General features: G+C 38.6%; 1 protein-coding gene and 1 long non-coding RNA gene across 3 annotated transcripts in view; both read right to left on the bottom strand.

The window, feature by feature from the left end:
• Window positions 1-517: 517 nt before the first annotated feature.
• LOC128448267 (uncharacterized) lies at window positions 518-3314 on the bottom strand. Its single transcript, XR_008339722.1, has 6 exons — window positions 3189-3314; window positions 2598-2780; window positions 1892-1978; window positions 1700-1764; window positions 984-1131; window positions 518-753 (listed from the first exon to the last, which is right to left on the bottom strand). It is a non-coding gene; the product is annotated as an uncharacterized LOC128448267 (long non-coding RNA).
• Window positions 3315-4462: 1148 nt separating this feature from the next.
• Window positions 4463-19209, bottom strand: part of LOC128448298 (inactive N-acetylated-alpha-linked acidic dipeptidase-like protein 2) — a 447438-nt gene continuing 432691 nt past the window's right edge. For both annotated transcript variants that reach the window (XM_053430883.1, XM_053430884.1), the window contains one exon: window positions 4463-9046. In XM_053430883.1, the coding sequence (XP_053286858.1) occupies window positions 8800-9046 (247 nt within the window). In that variant the 3' untranslated portion in view covers window positions 4463-8799. The remainder of the gene's footprint in view (window positions 9047-19209) is intronic.

Below are 19209 nucleotides of genomic sequence, written 5' to 3'. Positions count from 1 at the left end.
TCAGGCTGCCGATTACCAGCTACTGATTAAAGTCAAACAGATATTGCTATCCTCTGTGTTGATTTCTTTAATGTTAAGAATGTTTCTCATAAGACCTTATCAGATTGCATTGTGAAACATCTGGGTCACCTAATTTTAGTGTAAACAAGATGGTGAACTCTTGACTAATGACTAATTTTGCACTGAAACACAAACTTGATGTTACACATCTTAAACAATGATATGGGCGCCACTTAGACAACCAGACCTGTGTGCTTTGCTGTGACTATAAATGGCTGGAACCTCAGATAAAGAAAGTTATTTTCTGACTTCCATAACTGAGGCATTCTCTACAGAATGTAATGTGCCCATTCTTCTTCAGATCCATTGAATCATTGTGTGTTTATGTTGCTTAAAGCAGAGCATTCACTGCTTTAATGTAATCAGCATCTTATCTGACAATATCATGGTGTAGAAGTGCAAGGAAATACCATTATGTTATGATCAATGTCATTTATTGTGCACAAACATTATATTAAGGCATCTGCTGGAAATGTTATGATCAACAATTCTCATGCAAAAAATACTTTAAAAACTACACAAATAGTGTTTTGGAGAGGGGGGTTTCAGAGGGAGGGGGCAGCTCTGGAGAAAGGTCTGTCAATCCAGGTCTGCTGCTTGGTGTGATGGAGACATGAGGTTAGCATCAGGAGCGGAGGCTGCAGGAGGGACCGTGGAGCTGAGGCACACCTGTACTGCTTCTCTTGAGAAGAACTGAAGGACACAAACAAACCATAGTGTTAAATTATGAAGATGGTTCCCTCTGATTTTTTTTTAACATAAACGTCAGACAGGCCACTAAAAACTAAAAATGCTGAAGCTAACAGCTACCACACAGCAAGCTAATGCCTTCCTAAGGCTGCCAGGGAGTAGCATGAGTAGCATTGTAGCAAGAGAGTGTAGCTAATCACAGCCCTCACAGTTCTTCATCAGTGGAGAAGTACCTCGCCATGTTTTCATCTTCAGAGGAGTCATCCAAAGACTGTGCTGCTGTTCCAGAATATGTCAGGCCCGCTGCAGCCTGCTGGGCTTGAACTCTGAGCACGCAGAGTAGGCCCTCACGTCCCCTCTCAGTAAATGCATCAGTACTGCCTGAGAATATATGATAAAAGACAAAAACGTCTCAATTGTGCGTTTGTGTGTATGTATACATACACACATACAAGGCTTTCTTTTCTACAGAAATATTTTTCCTGAGTTGATGACTCTGCTTATTGCCATCTAGAATGTGAAACCAAATATATTTTTTGGTGTACCCATACAAGATGTCCAATGTAACACCAATAAAATCCAATCTACTACACTACGGTTTTAATGCCTCTGCAATAGCGAGTCGCCGGAGGCATAACTGCATGTTTTCGGATTGTCTAACTTTGTATTTGTCTTAAAGTAAAAAGGTCAAGGCCACACTGACCTCATCTTATGGTTTCAGTTGTCAAGAGATACAGTGTCATTTATATGAGAGAAAATATGTAGAAATATGTAGACGGACACTGCTCTGGTTAGCGGAGTCATACAACGCAGTGCGATAATTCTAGTGTAGTTTTTTTGTAATAAATGGGTTATCTATTTTTACAATCTACAAAAAGTTATCTATACATTTGGTCACAGAATGTTACACAAATAAATTGGCATTAAAGTTGGCACCTTGCTGTCTCACCAGTCTGACGATGCAGCTGAAGCATCCATCAAGGGCTTTCTGCAGGTAATTTGGATTGTTTGTTTCTTTTGACGAGGAGAATAACATGAATTCATACCGATATCAGTTTACAATCAAACCTTTTTGTGTTGACCTTGTTTAAACAGAGTCAAAGGACATTGTACAACAATGACACATATTTTTCCACAGTACCTGTCGTTCACTACTGAACTTCTGACACCCATTACTGGACTGTGTCTTCCTGTAGAGTGGTGATGTTCTCAACGTTCTTTTCACAGTCTGTCAAAACAAAATTAGAGTTACAAATGTTAATGCCCCACAACCCATTGCAGATACGGTTGTATTTGCACACCACATCGGATCAAAACAAAACTGCAGTCTGTGAAACAAGCAGTTTTGGTAGATATAAGGGAAATGCTAATATTTCTACATGAAACATATTCAGTCCCTTAAGCAAAATAACAATGATGGCAGGCCGCAACCTCGATGCCTTCGTCTGCTTTGCTTACAGACTAGTTTGCGGAGTCTCGTGCTGCCGCCCACTGACCGATACATCATCGCTCTTTTCTGAAACTAATGAAGGCAAATTCACACATGTAGACAGAAATAAACAGTATAAATTAAAAGGTGTAAATATTGCTAACATTATGTTTGATGGGGGTCATCATTATACATAACAGAGGAAAACTCTGCACATGTATTCCTTCAATTTACTTGCCTTCCTGTGGAAAAAGTTGTTTTCCTAGTTAAACAATCACAGCAGGGAAGCATGATTGATCAAAATTCTTTCAGTGTGATATTAACTTGTATTTCAGCAAGTGTACTTTGGGGATTTAATAAAAATGTATATTTGGCAAATTATATAAAATGTTTTTTCTGGTATGTAACTTAAAAGTACCTCTTTAATGGTAGGATCATTTCTCTCCCTCATCTTCCTCGTGGTACGTGGATGATGGTAGTGGGCTCAACCCGGCTTCTCTTTCTCTCCAGGCTGCCCTTCCTGCTCTTCATCAAGCAAAACAAACTGTTTGGTCCAAGTTGTTGACGTTAATGAAACTCCTGTAGCTTCACTTGGATCCTCCTTGATTAAAAAACAGAACATAGCAATTGTTTTATAAAATGAATCGCAACTCCATAACATGGAAACATTATTGTCATAGTGCATACTATACATTAAACCAAATTGACCTGATATTGTGGAGTAATGGTAGACAAATACACTCCTTATTAATCTAAAGCATTCATAAATCAAATTCATGTTTATATTTATATTGTAGCGTCCCTCAATGATGAGCTAAGCGTCTTGAACTGCTTTCAACAACCACGTATTCACCTCCCAGGTAGCACAGGCTACCGTGGGCTGAAGCATGTGGCTAACAATGGCGTATTAGCTGATGAACAGCGTCCATAGTGTGGATTGACGGACTCTCTCCGCACTCGGACTGTAAACCTAGATCGTAACGATCTTTAAAAACAATAAACTACTTACCTGACAGAAGGAAGATGACATCGTGGTCTTCCAAGCGCGCCGTGTTTATGACGCAGCCCCGAGTTAAAGGGCTGGTTGTTTACAAATAGGGTTTTTACGACAGCCACACGTCATGTCCGCTCGCGCACTCGGGCCGCTCGCGCACTCGCGCCGCTCGGGCCGCTCGGCTCGCGCCGCTCGGGCCGCTCGGCTCGCGGACTCGGGCCGGTCGCGCACTCGGGCCGGCCTCGGTATAAACAGACTCGCATGATCCTTCTCATTAGAGATGTAATCTAGCCTCAAATATTACTATTATATAACATGAATAACATTCACGATCACTGAAGGACACCACGCAGGGACTGTGATTTAAACACCAAGCTGCGCCCGTGGTGCCATGGCAACCATCATAGCAACGATAAAAACATGCGTGATAACTATTAAAATATTTATCATAAGCACGAACTGGCTGAAGACTGTGGAAGCAAAGACCACATTTCTCGCTAGAAATGGTGTCAGAATGTATTTTTATGCCCAAACTAAGTTACAAAATTATATTTTTATCTGAAAAAACAAGGAATCTCCGCCATGTTTTCCTCTCCGCAGACGGGAGCTTGAGAGTCACGTGACGTGAGAACACGCCAATGCAAAACAATGGGAGGACTAAATGTTACCATCTCACAATCTGAGAGGCCAGATTGTGAGATGGTAACATCGGTCCAAGTGGACCAACGTTGCCATTGAACATTTTCTGATGAGACTGGGTTGATATCTGGGCAGTGGCTGTACTCACCATATTGACTGGATGCTGAACGCTCCTTCTGCTATGATGCAAAGTCAGTAAGCATTTTTACTCAAGCACCATAATTAGGAATAGTTTGGAGGTACCTGTACATTTTGTCTTTCCATTTCATGCCACTTCATATTTCAACTTTTCGATCCACTGTTAAACAGACAAGGTTTCTAATCTTTTGCAAAATATAGCCTAAACAACAAATAATATATTTTTATGAATTAACCAAAAAAAGGTTTTATTATTTTTTAAGTAACACTTTTATCAGGAATCCAGTAAATACATTACATTTCATTTAGCTGACGCATATAATAATATAATATCTAACATGCTGAAACATTCTCCATAATAGTTACTTTAATATGTTGTTGCCTACTTAAAGTATATTTCTGTTGTATTGTGGTCAGACATGATGTATGTATGCATGTAGTACCTTTGCAGAAGTGTTTGGTGGGATAGTAAAATGTATTAAAAACCACTTTGCTATATTATTGCTCAAAATCTTCTTTTAATGCATTAAAAGTTCAACACAACTTGCAAAGAGGGCAAAAATCCATGCCAGTAAAAATCTCTGCATGTGCCACTTATGCTATCATGACATGCACAATGAAACCAGGCTATTGAATCATCAGAAGATGAATCTACAGATTGAACGTTATTCAACTATTACATTAAAAAATATTCCCACAGGTTTTCACAAAAACCTCAAACAATAACAAGACATATTTTTATCTCTTTTTTTTTTTTTTAAAGCACAGTACAGAAAACAAACAACATAATTCAGCGTCAGCAGTTTCTCTGCAACTGCACCGGCTTAGGGAGTTCATTTGTATCAGGAACTTCACAGAGAAAACTCACAATTTTGTGCAAATTCCACAGTAGTTTGTAGTATCATCAAATTTTATAAAAAATGATTGCATATCATTCAATTTTCAAATAAATACTGTACATAGTTCGCGGAACCTCTGGTGTAGGCTCTGTTTGTGCAATCACGCAGTTTGTATTAGAGATGATCACATTTATGCAATATTAGTTTACCGACATTAACAAGATGAATGCTTGTACCCTCTAATTTACCGTAACTTACCAGTTCAAAACAGACAATCAAAGTAGGATTGTTATTTTTGTCTGGTTAAACAACAAAGGTTGAGAACCACTTTGTATCAAACAGTGTGAGCATGAAGTCCAAGCTCTATGATGAGTAGTAGTGAATTCACCATAAACGTATCACCATGCAATTCTACACCAAACAGATGCATACGATTCATGCTGTGTTGCAGCACTTACTGCACTGTAACACATCAGGCCAACTTTAATCAGAATCAAAACCAGTATCTGTGTGTCTTAGGGTAACTGTTTGAGTTTGTGACAGTTTGTGATCAGCTGGGCCGCAGGATGGTTGATTTCCAACTGGTGATTTGAGACAGGACGTTAGCTACGTGTCACCTACAGGAATGTTTGATGGTGCCCGTCTGGGAATTGGTGCTTATTATGGTTTGGTTTGTTAACTTTGTGCCACAGTGACAGTATCAGTGTATACCCATCAGTGTCTCACCAGTAGACAGGACACAACATACATTGATTTTACACTCTGAAATCTTTAAATGACGTGTTCAAGGTGCTGGTGACATCACTTCCTTTTCCTTCCCAGCATATTGTGACTGTAGGCTTTGTATTCCATGCAAGTCTGGTATCTTTCCCTTTTTCAAAACAACGAGGCAACAGTTTTTAACTCAAAGCACCTCCGACCTTAGATTGATTGGATTTCTAGAATAGTAACAATAAAATGTTCTAAAAGTACTATTACAGCATTGTCTTTACACTGTTGACTAGCAATTCCAAGCAAGCTAGTTTAGCACAGCAGTTTCTTATGAAAATAACAACCAGTAGAAGAGACACATTGAGACTGATTCTAAAACAAAATGTATTTTTTCAATATGCATGCAGTCTGTGTGTATTTACCGCATGCACCAACGGAAACATTGTAACTAGCTAACAATACACTGGCACTGGATACCTTTCTATTATTTTACACAGTGGTGGGTAGTTGATCAATCTGCTCAATTGTATGACAATCTTTTGGTATTCCATTTCACATGGTAATTTAAAGCTTATGTTTTACTGATAAAAGGCACAATATTTAAAGCAATGAGAATTTATGATTTTTATCCCTGAAAAGTTTTTGTTTCTCTGAATCAGTATTGCAAGTCTGCTTATTTACAAACTAGACATTCAAATACAAATAATCGATACACCTTACAAAATTGTGTGTATCAATTGTTGCTACAAATTGAGATGTAATTTTAAAAAACTATTCTAAGACTAAAAATAAGCTTATTTGAGTACATCAGTATGACTGTGGAAGCACTAAACACTGGAATAAACTGATTATCTGTGCAAGTAAGACTTGTAGACAGTGCTGTTTGAATATTTCCAGATCCTAAATCATGTGTTTGAACCCTACACAATTCAGGTTTATTCTTAAATTACCAGCTGCAAAAAGATCACGCCCTCCCAACCCCCATCATGCTAAAGAAAAACTCACATTCAAACTATTACGAATAAGCTAAGGTATGAAATTGTTTGAAATAGTTTTTTATGGTATTTATTTAGTCTCAAAGTGTGCGCAAATAATAATCATGCCACACTTTTAATAAGAGAGCACAGAACAGTATATGCAAGTGCAAAACCATACCCACTAGCGCATAGGGAAGGGATGGGCAAATCCTACTCCCCTAAACCTTGCGCCTCCATGACTGCAGGGTAAGAATCGTTGTGCATTCGTATCATATGCACGGGCATGGTTTTTAACGTGCGTGCAGTTTGAGACAAAATAAACTCCATTGTTTTTCTCTGAAACACTATTCTAGCAAATATAATGCCTAACTACAAACAATCTGGAGCCCAGAGTATTTTGTACACAAATGTTGAATCACATGACTCCTTGTATAAGAGCTGCTGATGTCTGCTTTGTAGTTTTGTTTGGATATTGTTCTATTTTTTCCATTACATTAACTAGTCTTTTAACAGCAACACCAATGATGCTGATTTATTGCTCCAGTCTCTATCTAGGCTTGTGCAGGCTATTAGAGCAGCACATCAGCCTCTGACTCCTAAATCTGTTGTCAAAAGCAGCACAAACAGCCACCGAATGACAGAGATCAATGGTTGGTAGCATCACTAATGGAGAGAATGTAAGAATAATGAAGAGAAGGAGGAGGTGGAGAGATGACACTCAACTCTGCCACTTAAAACATTAAGTGTAGCACAGACACTGAGAAAGTGGAAAAGCAGCCACACACACAGAGCAAGTGTCCAACTCTGCGTAATGGCTGTAAATGCAACCAGTTGGAATCTGTGTATAATGGCTGCAGTCTGCTGTTTATCCTCTCTTAGTCATACTAAAGAATTGTGAGTATTTTCATCACGTCCACTCTCTGAGATTGTTGTGAATGATGGAAGACTTTTTCTGAAGAGAGACAATCGCATTTTTGGTACATTTAATATAGTAGAATTGGCTCATTCTGAATTGATAGATAATACAAAAACTGTCTCAAATGGTGACTTCTTTGATCACAGGCATTATAACATACTTCTACCATGTGTGTTTGCCCGTATTTGATCCCTGTCACTGCCCAAACCCCGGTTGGCCCCTGACGGGTGTAAACCTCTCCTGGCCCTTCGACACGAGGACTCAGCTACACCAAATGCTCAAACTGAGGAATTTAAGGATTGTCTAGTGTGTGGAACAAGGTCATGCTCACCCACTGCATCGTTTACACCTACCTACGCTAACACATTTACTGTGGGTGTTGTTTGGGCTCCAGAAGGCTTTGTTATCCAACATTCACATTTGTGTCACTAGGAAACCCTTGCTACAGTCATCTATGAACAAACACACACACACACACCCAAAACATGTGTTTGAACTGTTTGACCTTGTGCATTGACTAAATTAGAAAATAAATATATTTCCTAGAACAATAGATTCATTGAAAAGCTATTTTCTGTGGTTTTAAATGTGATGTTGCTCTTAAATCAAGCCATCAAGTTGTATGGCATACAATGGTTGTAGAACGACTAAATGTTGTTGTTGGACAGTTATATAATGGCTTATTGCTTACAATGTTTAGGTTGTAAGGTGAATTAGTTATATAATTCTTTCAACGAAAGAAAAACTGTATTTTTTAACCTGGGTCTTATTCTCATATACGTGGCCATTCTGATGTTTCTAGCAGTGGCTAATGGTTACAATTACATTTAGTCATTTGTTGAACACTTTACTCCAAAGTGAGTTAGAAGTGAAGCTTCAAAACAGCAGGAGTGTTAAGTAAGAATTGAGTGCTAAATATTTTCACTAAGACAAAGTGGAAATCAGAAAAAAAAAAAAGGAGGTGTGGCCAGCAAAGCATTAGATTTGGATTGACGGGAGAAAATAGAAAGATAAATTTAGACATGTGAAGTTAGCTTAATTCATAGTCAGAATGGCCACATTTAAACCCAAGTTATAAAATACTAAAATGTCCCTGTATTAAGCATTAACAAACAGCCACCATCACAAAGAAACTTTGACAATGGCTTCTTCTGTAGAGATAGAATATAAACATTTTTGCATTTAATAATTTAATCCTAGTTCAAATTTAAATGTTCTGTCGAACAATAGTTAAATGTGTGTGGATTCTCTCAGCTTTTCCATGAATTCATTTTAATGTAAGATAAGGTTTTGAATGAGGTTGGTCAGGGGGTCGATTGTGTTTTAATATTCCACATCTATTTGAATATTGTTGACTTGATAAGTCGTAGGTTTTGCTGCTGAGTGCATCCAGGCATCAGCCAAGATCATTTAGCTTCTCTCTGATAATTTTCAAACAAGTCTAAGCCGAAACACACCAGCCTTTCTGCTGACCGGATGGCCCTCAGGATGAGAGACAGAGACTGGTTCATGGTGCTGTGGCAAAGCACTTCCTTGTCGGTTGTGTTGTGTTTGACTGCTTTGCTGGAGACGTTGCAGTGCAGGGCAGCTTCCTGTGAGAACCTCAGGACGGAAAACAGAGGAGTCTTTCCAGGGAGGCTGTATAACAGGTTCCTGCAGAGGAGAGAGAGAGAGAGAAGGCATGGTAAACATGCTATCAGCAAATGAAAGGATAGGTTCGTTGCAAAGAAGACTACAAAATCACCCATTCGGGGTTTATTGTAGCACACAAACTGAAGAATTTAAGTGAGGTAATGTATTGTCTTTGCACAACGTGTGGCAAATGATTCTAAGGTGACAAATGTCCCCGTTCTATATGCAAATAATCAAGATCGCCATTTGTGAAAACCAAATGATGTTGTTTTTACCAGGTCTGAGTTTACAGATGTGTCAAATGACGAATAACGGTGTTTGTGTTGGTGTAGGTGCGTTTGTGTTAGCAAGAGCAGGTGATAGAGTCAGAGAGAGACAAAAGAGAGCAAGTGGAGTCAGGAGGAGTTGTATGAATAAATGAATAAATGAAAACACAGCTATGAAATTTTACTAATTTCAAAAAAGTATCAGTTATTATGTGTTGCCCAGTGTTGACATTCTGTTGGTGGCTATAAACAAATCAACAAATGGACACTGAGAAGCTAGAAATGATGTACAAACTGTAGCTGGTCAGAGCTAAGTCAGTGTGTGAGTCAGAATGGACTCAATGAAATAGTGTATCTAATATGATATATGTAATACATAAAGTGCCCACCTATTATTTATAGAGCGGTCTCAAGGAGGCAGACCGCTATATTAGCAAAATTAGATGTGACAAAATCGGCCAAACAATCATCAACCAACACTGGACTCAGTCAATCGCTGATAGACAATGTATTTGTTCAATCCCAATGGATCATGCATGTGATGGTTGCAGGCTAAGGGCAGAGGATGAGACCTGTTATTGACTCAAGGGCCAATTTAAGTCTCAGCTCTACGTCAGACGAGTTGCAGTCACCTTAGGGGGTAGTGATGTACTCCGTTCATCATGAACCACATGAAAACGAAGAAAACATTTAGTATATTCCTAAAAGAGAGATTACTGCATACTGAATTAATTTTAGTAGTCTTAACATGTGGTTACTACATCAATGTAATATTTAATAAAAAACGTAATGTTTCACCCCACACCGCTTCCACTGAATAGACACTCAACCATAGTACTGCTAATCAGTTAACATCAACAACAACAGTATCTCAGTATAAAACACAAGCGCTCACCACTTAAAACCTTGCCTTAATACCTGTCCTATAAATCAACACTTTAATAAAAATACTGAATGAAAAGATGAACTCCATGGGTTGTTTCACTTATGCTATTTTATAATAATCATTTATTTTGTTTATCTTACAAAGTAATGCAAGTTAACTTTGAAGAAAACATAGTGCCCTTGGTGCAGCATATTTTAGAACTGCGGTGTCCCATAAGGAACAAACACAGCTAGGATCCCTGGTGACTCCACAATGCAGAAGCACCAGAGGTACATTCAAGCATCTGCCTTTGATAAACAGAAAGTTCAAAGAGGACATACAGTCAAAGCCTAATCATATTGCATACAAAACTCTACTCATCCCTTTTAAAGCAATTAATGGCCTCAGTTCAAACTATTTTAAGAACTTATAAGCCCCAAGGGCTCTGCTGGTTAATGCCAGATCACAGCTGGTGGCTGGAACAGTCAAGCAATTGAGATCAGTCAGGAAACATCCTCTGCATCTTTTAAATCTCCTCTTAAAACATTTGTTTTTATATAAACCCTTTATACATGTTTTATTTTGTGTGTAATCTGATAATCATTTTTATTCATATTAAGCATTTAGTTACGTGCAAGACAAATACGGTTTATTATTACACCATTATTAATATGAATTGAAATCCACAGCATCCGCCAATCCTGAAAGTTTGCAACTGTTTACACATGTAAAGTCAAGTCAAGGTGAATTATAGCCCGATGTCACAGATTAGGACTCAAAGGGCTGCACATCGGTAGTATTCAGGAGATTGACATTTTGGGATTGTAAAAGGAGTGAGTTATGTTTTCTTAAGGTCAGATCCAGCGTGAACAGTATATTAAAATAAGTTCAGGAATAATAAGAACATGATCACATTTTCAGCAGCAAGTTAACGTGTAATATGCTAATAGTTGATTTAGTTAAGTCAGTGGAAAGAAGCCTCCCTGATCATTTTGAGTATTAAAATGATCAGTATTATTATTATCATAACTGGTGCTGCTATCATTAATATCATAACATCTTAAATATCACTCTTAGTATTTTCATTTTAACAAACTGGCTGACGGAGCTCAGAAATGACAGTTACAATATTTCCTGTTCTCTCTTCTCTCACTCTCCCCTAACACTAACCCCCTAACACCCTAACACCCTAACCCTGTTTTCTCTTTCCTCTTTTCCACCCACCATTCTTCTCTCATCCCAACCGGTAGAGGCAAATGGCTGCCTACATTGAGTAACTCTTTTAGAGACTTCTTCCTGTTCAAATTTAGAGTTTTTCTTTCCCTCCAAAGTCCCCAAGGTGTGGGAACTGTTGGGTTTCTATCTCAGTGGTTCTCAACCTTTTTTCAGTGATGTAGCCCCTTTGAAAAAAAAATTCAGCCGGGTACCACCTAACCAGGGCAAAGCATTTTTGGTTGAAAGAAAGATGCAATACACAGTGCTGTGCCATTAGTGTCTGATTTTAATAAACCTTGTAACTAGACACTTTCTCTCTCTCTTGAACTATTTCGAAATAAAATGATATGAAAATAACTAAAGACTAAAAAATAAATAATTATCTCAATTATAAATAAAGATTTGTGCACATAAAAATAATTATCAACTTAAAGTGACCTTTTTTTCGATCATAATAAAGATGTTCTCAAACTGAACTCATGAACTTTATTATAGATAAACACTTCTTCACAAAAAAATAAATCATTAACTTAATTTTAAATAAAAGATTAGCTCAAAATATTTTTTTTAAATATGTATCATCCTATATCTTCTTTATGGATCGAAAAGAATACTAACTATCTAAATTTACAAACTGATAGCACTTAAGATTACATTGTTGCATTGAGCTGAGTGAGTGCTTTTGCATTTACATTTTAGTGAGAAACGTGTGCTTATGCTTCACTGAGGATCTTTGTCAGTCTTGGTGGCAGGGAAGCAACTGCTGTGATCAAGCTCTTCTCCATGCACAGTCTCTTTCTTTGCTTTGTTTTGATCACACTCATTGCAGAGAAGGAGGCCTCACATAAATGTGTGGAGGCAAAGGGTAGTAAGCTCCTCCAAAGCTTTCCGTCCCAGGTCTGGGTGCTCCTGCTTCAAACACACCCAAAACTTTGTGAGTGTGGATGTGGCAAACTTCATCTGGAGGCCACGGGCAGATGACACTTCCAGGAGTTTTTCCTGATAAGTGACAGGTAGCTTGTTTCTTTTTGCTTTGGGGAGGCTTTTCGCATCGTTTCTTGAGATGACCTGAATTCAGAAACTACCTCTTAAAAAACCTCAGGTGGTTTACCAACATGACTTTCATGTTTTGTCTGGAGATACTGCTGAAGATGTGTTGCCTTAATGCCATTGTAGCTAATATATCCCCATAGAAAAAACACAAAGTGTTAATCACCCAAACTATGTTATTGTTAATATTGTTGAAGTATCTTTCTGTTATTTTTATTGTGAAATATTTGCTCGCTTTAAGGTCAGACAATTTCATTGCCGTTTTTTTTTATTAAATGCTTTTATTTTGAAAGTGTTCTGGTAGAGATGCGGAGTTCCTGTTATGAATTTGTAACTTCACAACGGAAAAGTGTGATTTAGCGCCCCTCCGAAGAGGCACAAGCTCTCACGGTGTTGTTTAGGGAAGTTTCAAATAAACCTGAAAACATCAGTTAAAGTCTCGACCTTCTTGTGAATACTGACGGAATTTTGCTGGCTCTGGTCTCGCCTTCTTTGGCAATTGTCCCTCCGTGTTTCAGCGGCATTGCTGCTTAGCTTCAACCCAAACTCCAGAGTTTTCAAGGCGGCACTGCAGTGATGACAGGTGATGAGAGGTGGCGTGTACCAGGTTGGGTCAAGCCATCGGAATGGGGGAGACTCTGGGTTTTTAGGTTAATGAAATTGAATAGCCTACTGAATATAAAATTCAGTTCATGAACTTAAACTTATATTTTATTGAATATTTATTAAATAACAAATTTTAAAGGATTTTTGAATGGATGCTAATTTGAAAATCTCACGTACCCCCAAGTACCTTCAAGTACCCCCAGGGGTACGCGTACCCCCATTTGAGAACCACTGTTCTATCTTACTGTGTTTAAAGTGCTTTGATATAATGGATGTTGTAATTTTGACACTGTACAAATAAAATAAAATTGAAAAGTGAAAAGTGAATGTGTCAATTGAATGAAGAAATGTTCCAATATCAGCAAGAATACGACGTATCCTAAAATGAAACAGTGACTGTGCATGTTGTTCACTTACTCAAGAAAGTAGTTGTGTTCCTTACAAACCATGTTAGTCACAATGCTGATTCAAATGGTTGAAAAAGGTGCTGATTGTTACATTGCAGATTTTGGCAGCTTTATCACAAAAAACTAATATTTGTGTCAATCGACCTGGAGCCTATTACATTTGTTGGGCCAGAGCCCAGCTGGGGGGCCACCAGACACTGGAGCCGAGAGGAACAAAGGGTTGTTAAACTTTGGGCGGGAAAACATCCTCCTGCAGGCTCAAGAATCTCCCCCTGGTGGTGGAAAAATGTCCTGGGGTTTTCCCAGAAACCCCTGCTCAGTTCCAAGCCCCGCCCACTCAGATCCATTTCTGACACTCAATTGGCTTAAAGCCAGCATCATCCTATGACCAACTCCTCAAGGAGGAGGACCTCTCAGGTAGAACAAAACCACTGAGACATCAATAATCGTAGCCATTTTACCCTGCACTGAAGACATCACCAGACCCCTTCGGGTCTTCAGCTGATTTAGTTGCTAAAGGGGGCAACCAGAATTACAGACGTTTGTTTTATTTCCATCTTCTTTTATTTCCTTATTCAGTCGACGTTTTATTTTGATAGGACTTTTTGTTATTTTAACTTGAAGAGGCCGCGCACCGGAACTCGCTCGCCGGTCGAGCATCACAGACTTTCTTTCCAAATCCACAGCGGCGTTACCGCTGTTCATCCCTGCAGAAGAGACGAAGCTGAATTCCGTTCCAAGAGCAAGAGAAGTTTGCTCGATTCGGCCCAGCGCTGATCTCCGTTGCAACCACGAGACCCACCGGAGCACCGCTTAAGAGGCCAGGACACTGATTTTGTTTTCCAGGAATCCGCCCGTTCGCACGCATCCTGAGGTTTAACGAGACATTCACTGGACTCCCGGAAATCCGCGCCCCACGCGCAAGCAACACCGCGGAGGTCACAGTAAGAGGCTTTATTGTCTGGGCAGAGACTAGTTTAAATACTTAGCGTGTCATTTGTTTGATTGTATGTTTGTTTGTAGATCGCTGATCTGTTTTTAGCCGTTACACGGCGGACCGAGACGTCACATCCGGTTCCTTTGTCTACTGTGTTTTCGAGAAGCGCGCGGTAACGAGCCGTCGCTTCCTCTTAACGTGTTACCGTCAGAGATATTGTGCGGAGATTTACATCTGTTAAAAGATGAATCTCACGTAACTGGACTGCCTGCTTCGCTAGTAGTTGTCTCTGACGATGTTTCCTGAGCTCTCTCTCTCTCTTTCTCCTAAACCTGTTTATACACACATCCGATCTGTATTTAGAATACAGTTCATGTAACATAGTTAAATCTATATTCAGAGAGGCTGGACACATCTGGAAGCCATGCGGCCCAACGCCAAAGCAGAGACAAAGAATTCTCTTTGTCTGAAAATCCCTTGGTGTAATTCATGTGACGACCACCAGTGTGAGCTCCGGCCACATGGTGTCATTAACATAGACTCCATTTTGAATAACGCAAGTTAAACCACAATTTGGAATCTATTATTGCCACGCCTCCTCTCTCCCTCTCCTCCCATTCTGGCTCTAAATTCATAACGGCTTTGCCATTTTGTTTTGTAGTCAATCCGCCATTTTGAGAGTTTTTAGGCCTTGATTCCACGAATCATGATCGGCCGCCATCTTAGATGTGACGTGACTGCGTCATCGCCACGCCCCCTTCCTTTTCTCTCTCTCTCGCTCTCTTACACACACACACAGACACACCCACACAGACACAGAGACACATTGATAGACAGACAGATACACACACACAGATACACATAGATGAATACATGTGTTTTTCTAAATTGTGATAAGCGGCTGCTGTTGTTATCTTTGAAATATGGGAGTTTGTTAAAATGATGAATCATTAAATAACACTAACTTTATTTCACATGCATACACATAGACACACACACACACAGAGAGACACTTTGACACAGACACACACCGAGACAGACATACATAGGTAGACCGCCGGTTTTACATGTATTTTCTGAATTGTGATAAGTGCTGCTGCTGTGTTTATCTTTGAAATATCGGAGCTTGTTAAAATGATGAATCATTGAATAACATTAACTTTATTTCCCCTTTTTAATAAATACTTTTGTAATTAAAGTATTTGTATTTCTGTGATTATTTGTGCATGTGTATGTGAATACAGCTGGATTACTATAGCCTGTGCTCGAACTTAGAAGCCTTCACTGTTAATTAAATAATTATTAATATTAAATATTGAGATTATTGATTTGACATTTATCATTATGAGACTGATATTTATAGATTGACTCGTTGGTCCCTGTAACCAGGGTGGTGCCCCGCGACAATAAGCAATGATTACAGATTTGTATTATTCTTAATTGATAATTTTATTGTTTTCATTAATTATTTTAACTATTATTAATGGATAACCGTATCATTTCTAATTAAATGTGTTACATTTCTTAATTAATAGCTTTATCATTTTTGATTATTTTTAAGAAATAATTGTTATTTTAATAATCATATTTCATGATTATTAATAATTAGCCAACGTCAATTCTACTCCTACTATTGCACAACACATTTACCTGGACAACCAAAGCTTAACCACTGTGATAATGTGATTGATATTGTCCTTGACTAAAGGGAAGACAATAACAACTGAAACAATGGCATATGAAAACATTTCCAACCTCTGCTTAGTTTTCTGTCCTTAAAGAGCCCTCCTGTCTGAGTCTCTTTGTCTTCCTGTCAGGATGCATACACATAAAGCAAAGCACACATATATAAAAAGCGGCAAGCCTTCAGGGGGTCGCAGAGGCGTCGTTTGTAGGTCAAAATGGCAGCGACTGTGGAGGGCTGCTCTCCTCGGGCCTCAAGTCAATTGATTTCTCTTAAAGTGGCTGAATGGACAGTCTTAGGGAGTAAATGGAGCGATTCTTCATCTGTTAAGACACACGTAGTGAGCTGTAGGCTGTGAAGCAACACTCACCTTCAAAACACAATTCAGACTCAAAGTCAGAGTTCGGGAGTTATTCTGTATCAACTTCACTACTTAACACAAGGGACTCCAGTGAGGCCAGTCCAGAGGGATAAGGGCATTAAGAAAATTGTATTTGTCGGAAAAATTGGCAGGGAGAATTATTTATAAAATGTTACATGATACAACATTTTTTGCAGAGTGTGAACAGCTATCTTATTCACCACATTGTCCATGCTCTCTGACTTTGTTCTTGATGGGGGGGGGGGGGGATTTTAGCACAAAACACTGTTGCTCATGAATTCAGTGTTTTTGGCAGCCGCTCTCATAATTAAAATTTCTGACCAGCACATGAACACAAAAGTCAGCAGAAGACTCAAATGAGTTGTGTTCATCAGCCTCACCCTCCAAGGATAAAAAATACCTTAGCCACAAATAAACAGAGTGACTAATGTCTCAAGTTATTTTCAAGGTTGATTTTCATACCTATACTCTGAAACAAAAAGTGTGGCTGCCAGAAAGGAACAAGACATTTTGGCATGGCACATTAGAAAAAGCAGTGGTGTAAAATGATGGAAATAAGGTTGGCTGAATTCCATTTCACTGCCTCTGTGTCAGGATCCTGATACTGTGCACGCTGGCTAACTGCTGCGGCTTCCTGGACACTTGAACAGAGCAAATCCGTTGCTCCATCTGCTGTGTAAAAGATTAGATTATGTTTAGCAAAAAAAGTTTCTCTACATCCGCTGTCGGTGTTTTTTAAAGTATCTTACTTTCTATGAACTATAAGTAGGCAAGTCAAATTTGCATTTGCATGAGCTAGTGTTTTATCCACGTTTGGGCCGCAGAAAAAATTATCACAACACAGATATGTTCACATTGACAGTGTTGATTTGGCTGTAATAGCAAACAGATTCAGTTGGTGCCTGTTGAGAGCAGTGAGATTGAGTCAGAGCAGTAAAGGTGCCAGCAGTGAAAGAAAAATATTGAGCTGAAAGACCCTAAAATGCTCTGGGGAGCTGAAGGGAATTAAAAGGGTAATAATATTGTCTAGTTGTTCATAATTTGATTAAAGCAGCAATTAATTACGTATGCTCATACAACTCATCATAAATATAACAGTATGTATTAATGCAGATTTGGGGAGGAAACTAAAATATGTGGCTTGGGTCAAAACAAGAAACAGATCATAGTTTAAAGCTTATAAAAAGAGACGTTGTGAATATAGATGAGCTAGGACCCAACCCTTGCTCCTGTCTTGCTCCATAAAGGACACACGACTTTCCATCTTGGTTTTGAACTATAGCACTCTATGTAAATTGTGTAGAAGTGAATCAGTCAGCATTGTTTTAGTTTCAAGAGACGTGATTTTTCAGCTGATAGGTAAATTATCTTAAAACATGCAAAAACGTCAGTTTGGGTTTCAATGACAAAGAACACAAAATTAATTTTGGTGGAATGAACCATTCAATAACACAAACAACACCCAACACCCCACAAAGAAGTAATTTCTGTAACGTATGCATTATTTTTGCTGAGGTGAATATTGCATTCATGTTTGGAACTGCACTTCACAAAAGAATCAGCAGAAAAATTATTTCTTAAAGAAAAGACAGCCAGTGGCAATGGAAAGTGCGTGACCAGGCTTGCCCTGATGAAACGACCTTGGAGTTTTTGTATTATCCCTCATCGCATTGTGTTCACATCTTGTTCGAAGCTGTCACCCAATATGCCAAAGAAAATGTATCCATGAAAAAGGCTTTGTTCTGCCGAAGGAACAGGTCTATATAAACTGTCACCTTTTGCTGACTGGTCATTGGCAGCTGAGCTACAAAGCAAGATGTTTTTTTTTGTTGTTTTTTTTAATCCTGAAAGCATCATCCATCTATTGTCTGAACCTGCTTATTCGGTTCATGGAGTTATCTCTATATTTCCACAATTTGTTTCATTTGGTTTTCCCGCCCAGGAGAGGGGGTAACTATGATCTGTTTTCAGAATGTGAAACCTGTCAGATATAAACATTATAATCTCTCACCTCTGGTGGTCTAAATGATGAACTGTCAATATGATGCTATAAAATCATTTTGTAGGCTGAGTTTGTTTTCTTTTTCTTTTTTCCTCTCTACTTTCACGCTCTATTTTTAAACTCCTGCCTGATTCAATGGGGATGAATCAATCACTATGACTGTGATGCGAATAAAATTGAATGACTTGAAGTTTATTTAATACAGTCTATTTACTAAATAGCTTTTTACCATGTTCCTTTGATAATATGATTAAATTACTTGGGTTATATTGAGTCATTACTTTTGATGTATTGTTGTGAATTTAAAATAGCCTATCTTACTCACTAAAACTCTGTATTAATGTACTTGGGTTTGTAATTAGTTAGGAAGAGTAATTAAATAGTTTTTTCAAGATGTATTAATCAGATCTATGTTAAAATGGTGTTCACTAACAAACTGTAGGAGGAGCTCACACTGAGCCACAATGTGCGGCCTATTGCCAGTAATGAAGACTTGACAAAGTGAACCCTGCCCTTTGTTTAGAAAGACTTTTAATGTGTTAACTTTATAAAAATATATAACATGTTGAGTGTTTTTCTTCTTCTGTGTACATGTGAAACTACTAGGGATGAGCGAGTACAGCATTATCTGTATCTGTATCTGTATCTGTTAACCATATCAATTATCTGTATCCGTATCCGTACTCGGAGTGGGCGGGGCCTAACCCGGAAGTGGGTGTGATTTAACCCGGAAGTGGGCCGGGTTGTCTTGAAATGGGCGGGGCTTTAAC

The sequence above is a fragment of the Pleuronectes platessa genome, chromosome 9 (assembly GCF_947347685.1).
Source record: "Pleuronectes platessa chromosome 9, fPlePla1.1, whole genome shotgun sequence".
NCBI classification, from domain to species: domain Eukaryota; kingdom Metazoa; phylum Chordata; class Actinopteri; order Pleuronectiformes; family Pleuronectidae; genus Pleuronectes; species Pleuronectes platessa.
The sequence above is the reverse complement of the archived record's forward strand: the minus strand, read 5'-3'. Positions and strand labels throughout refer to the sequence as shown.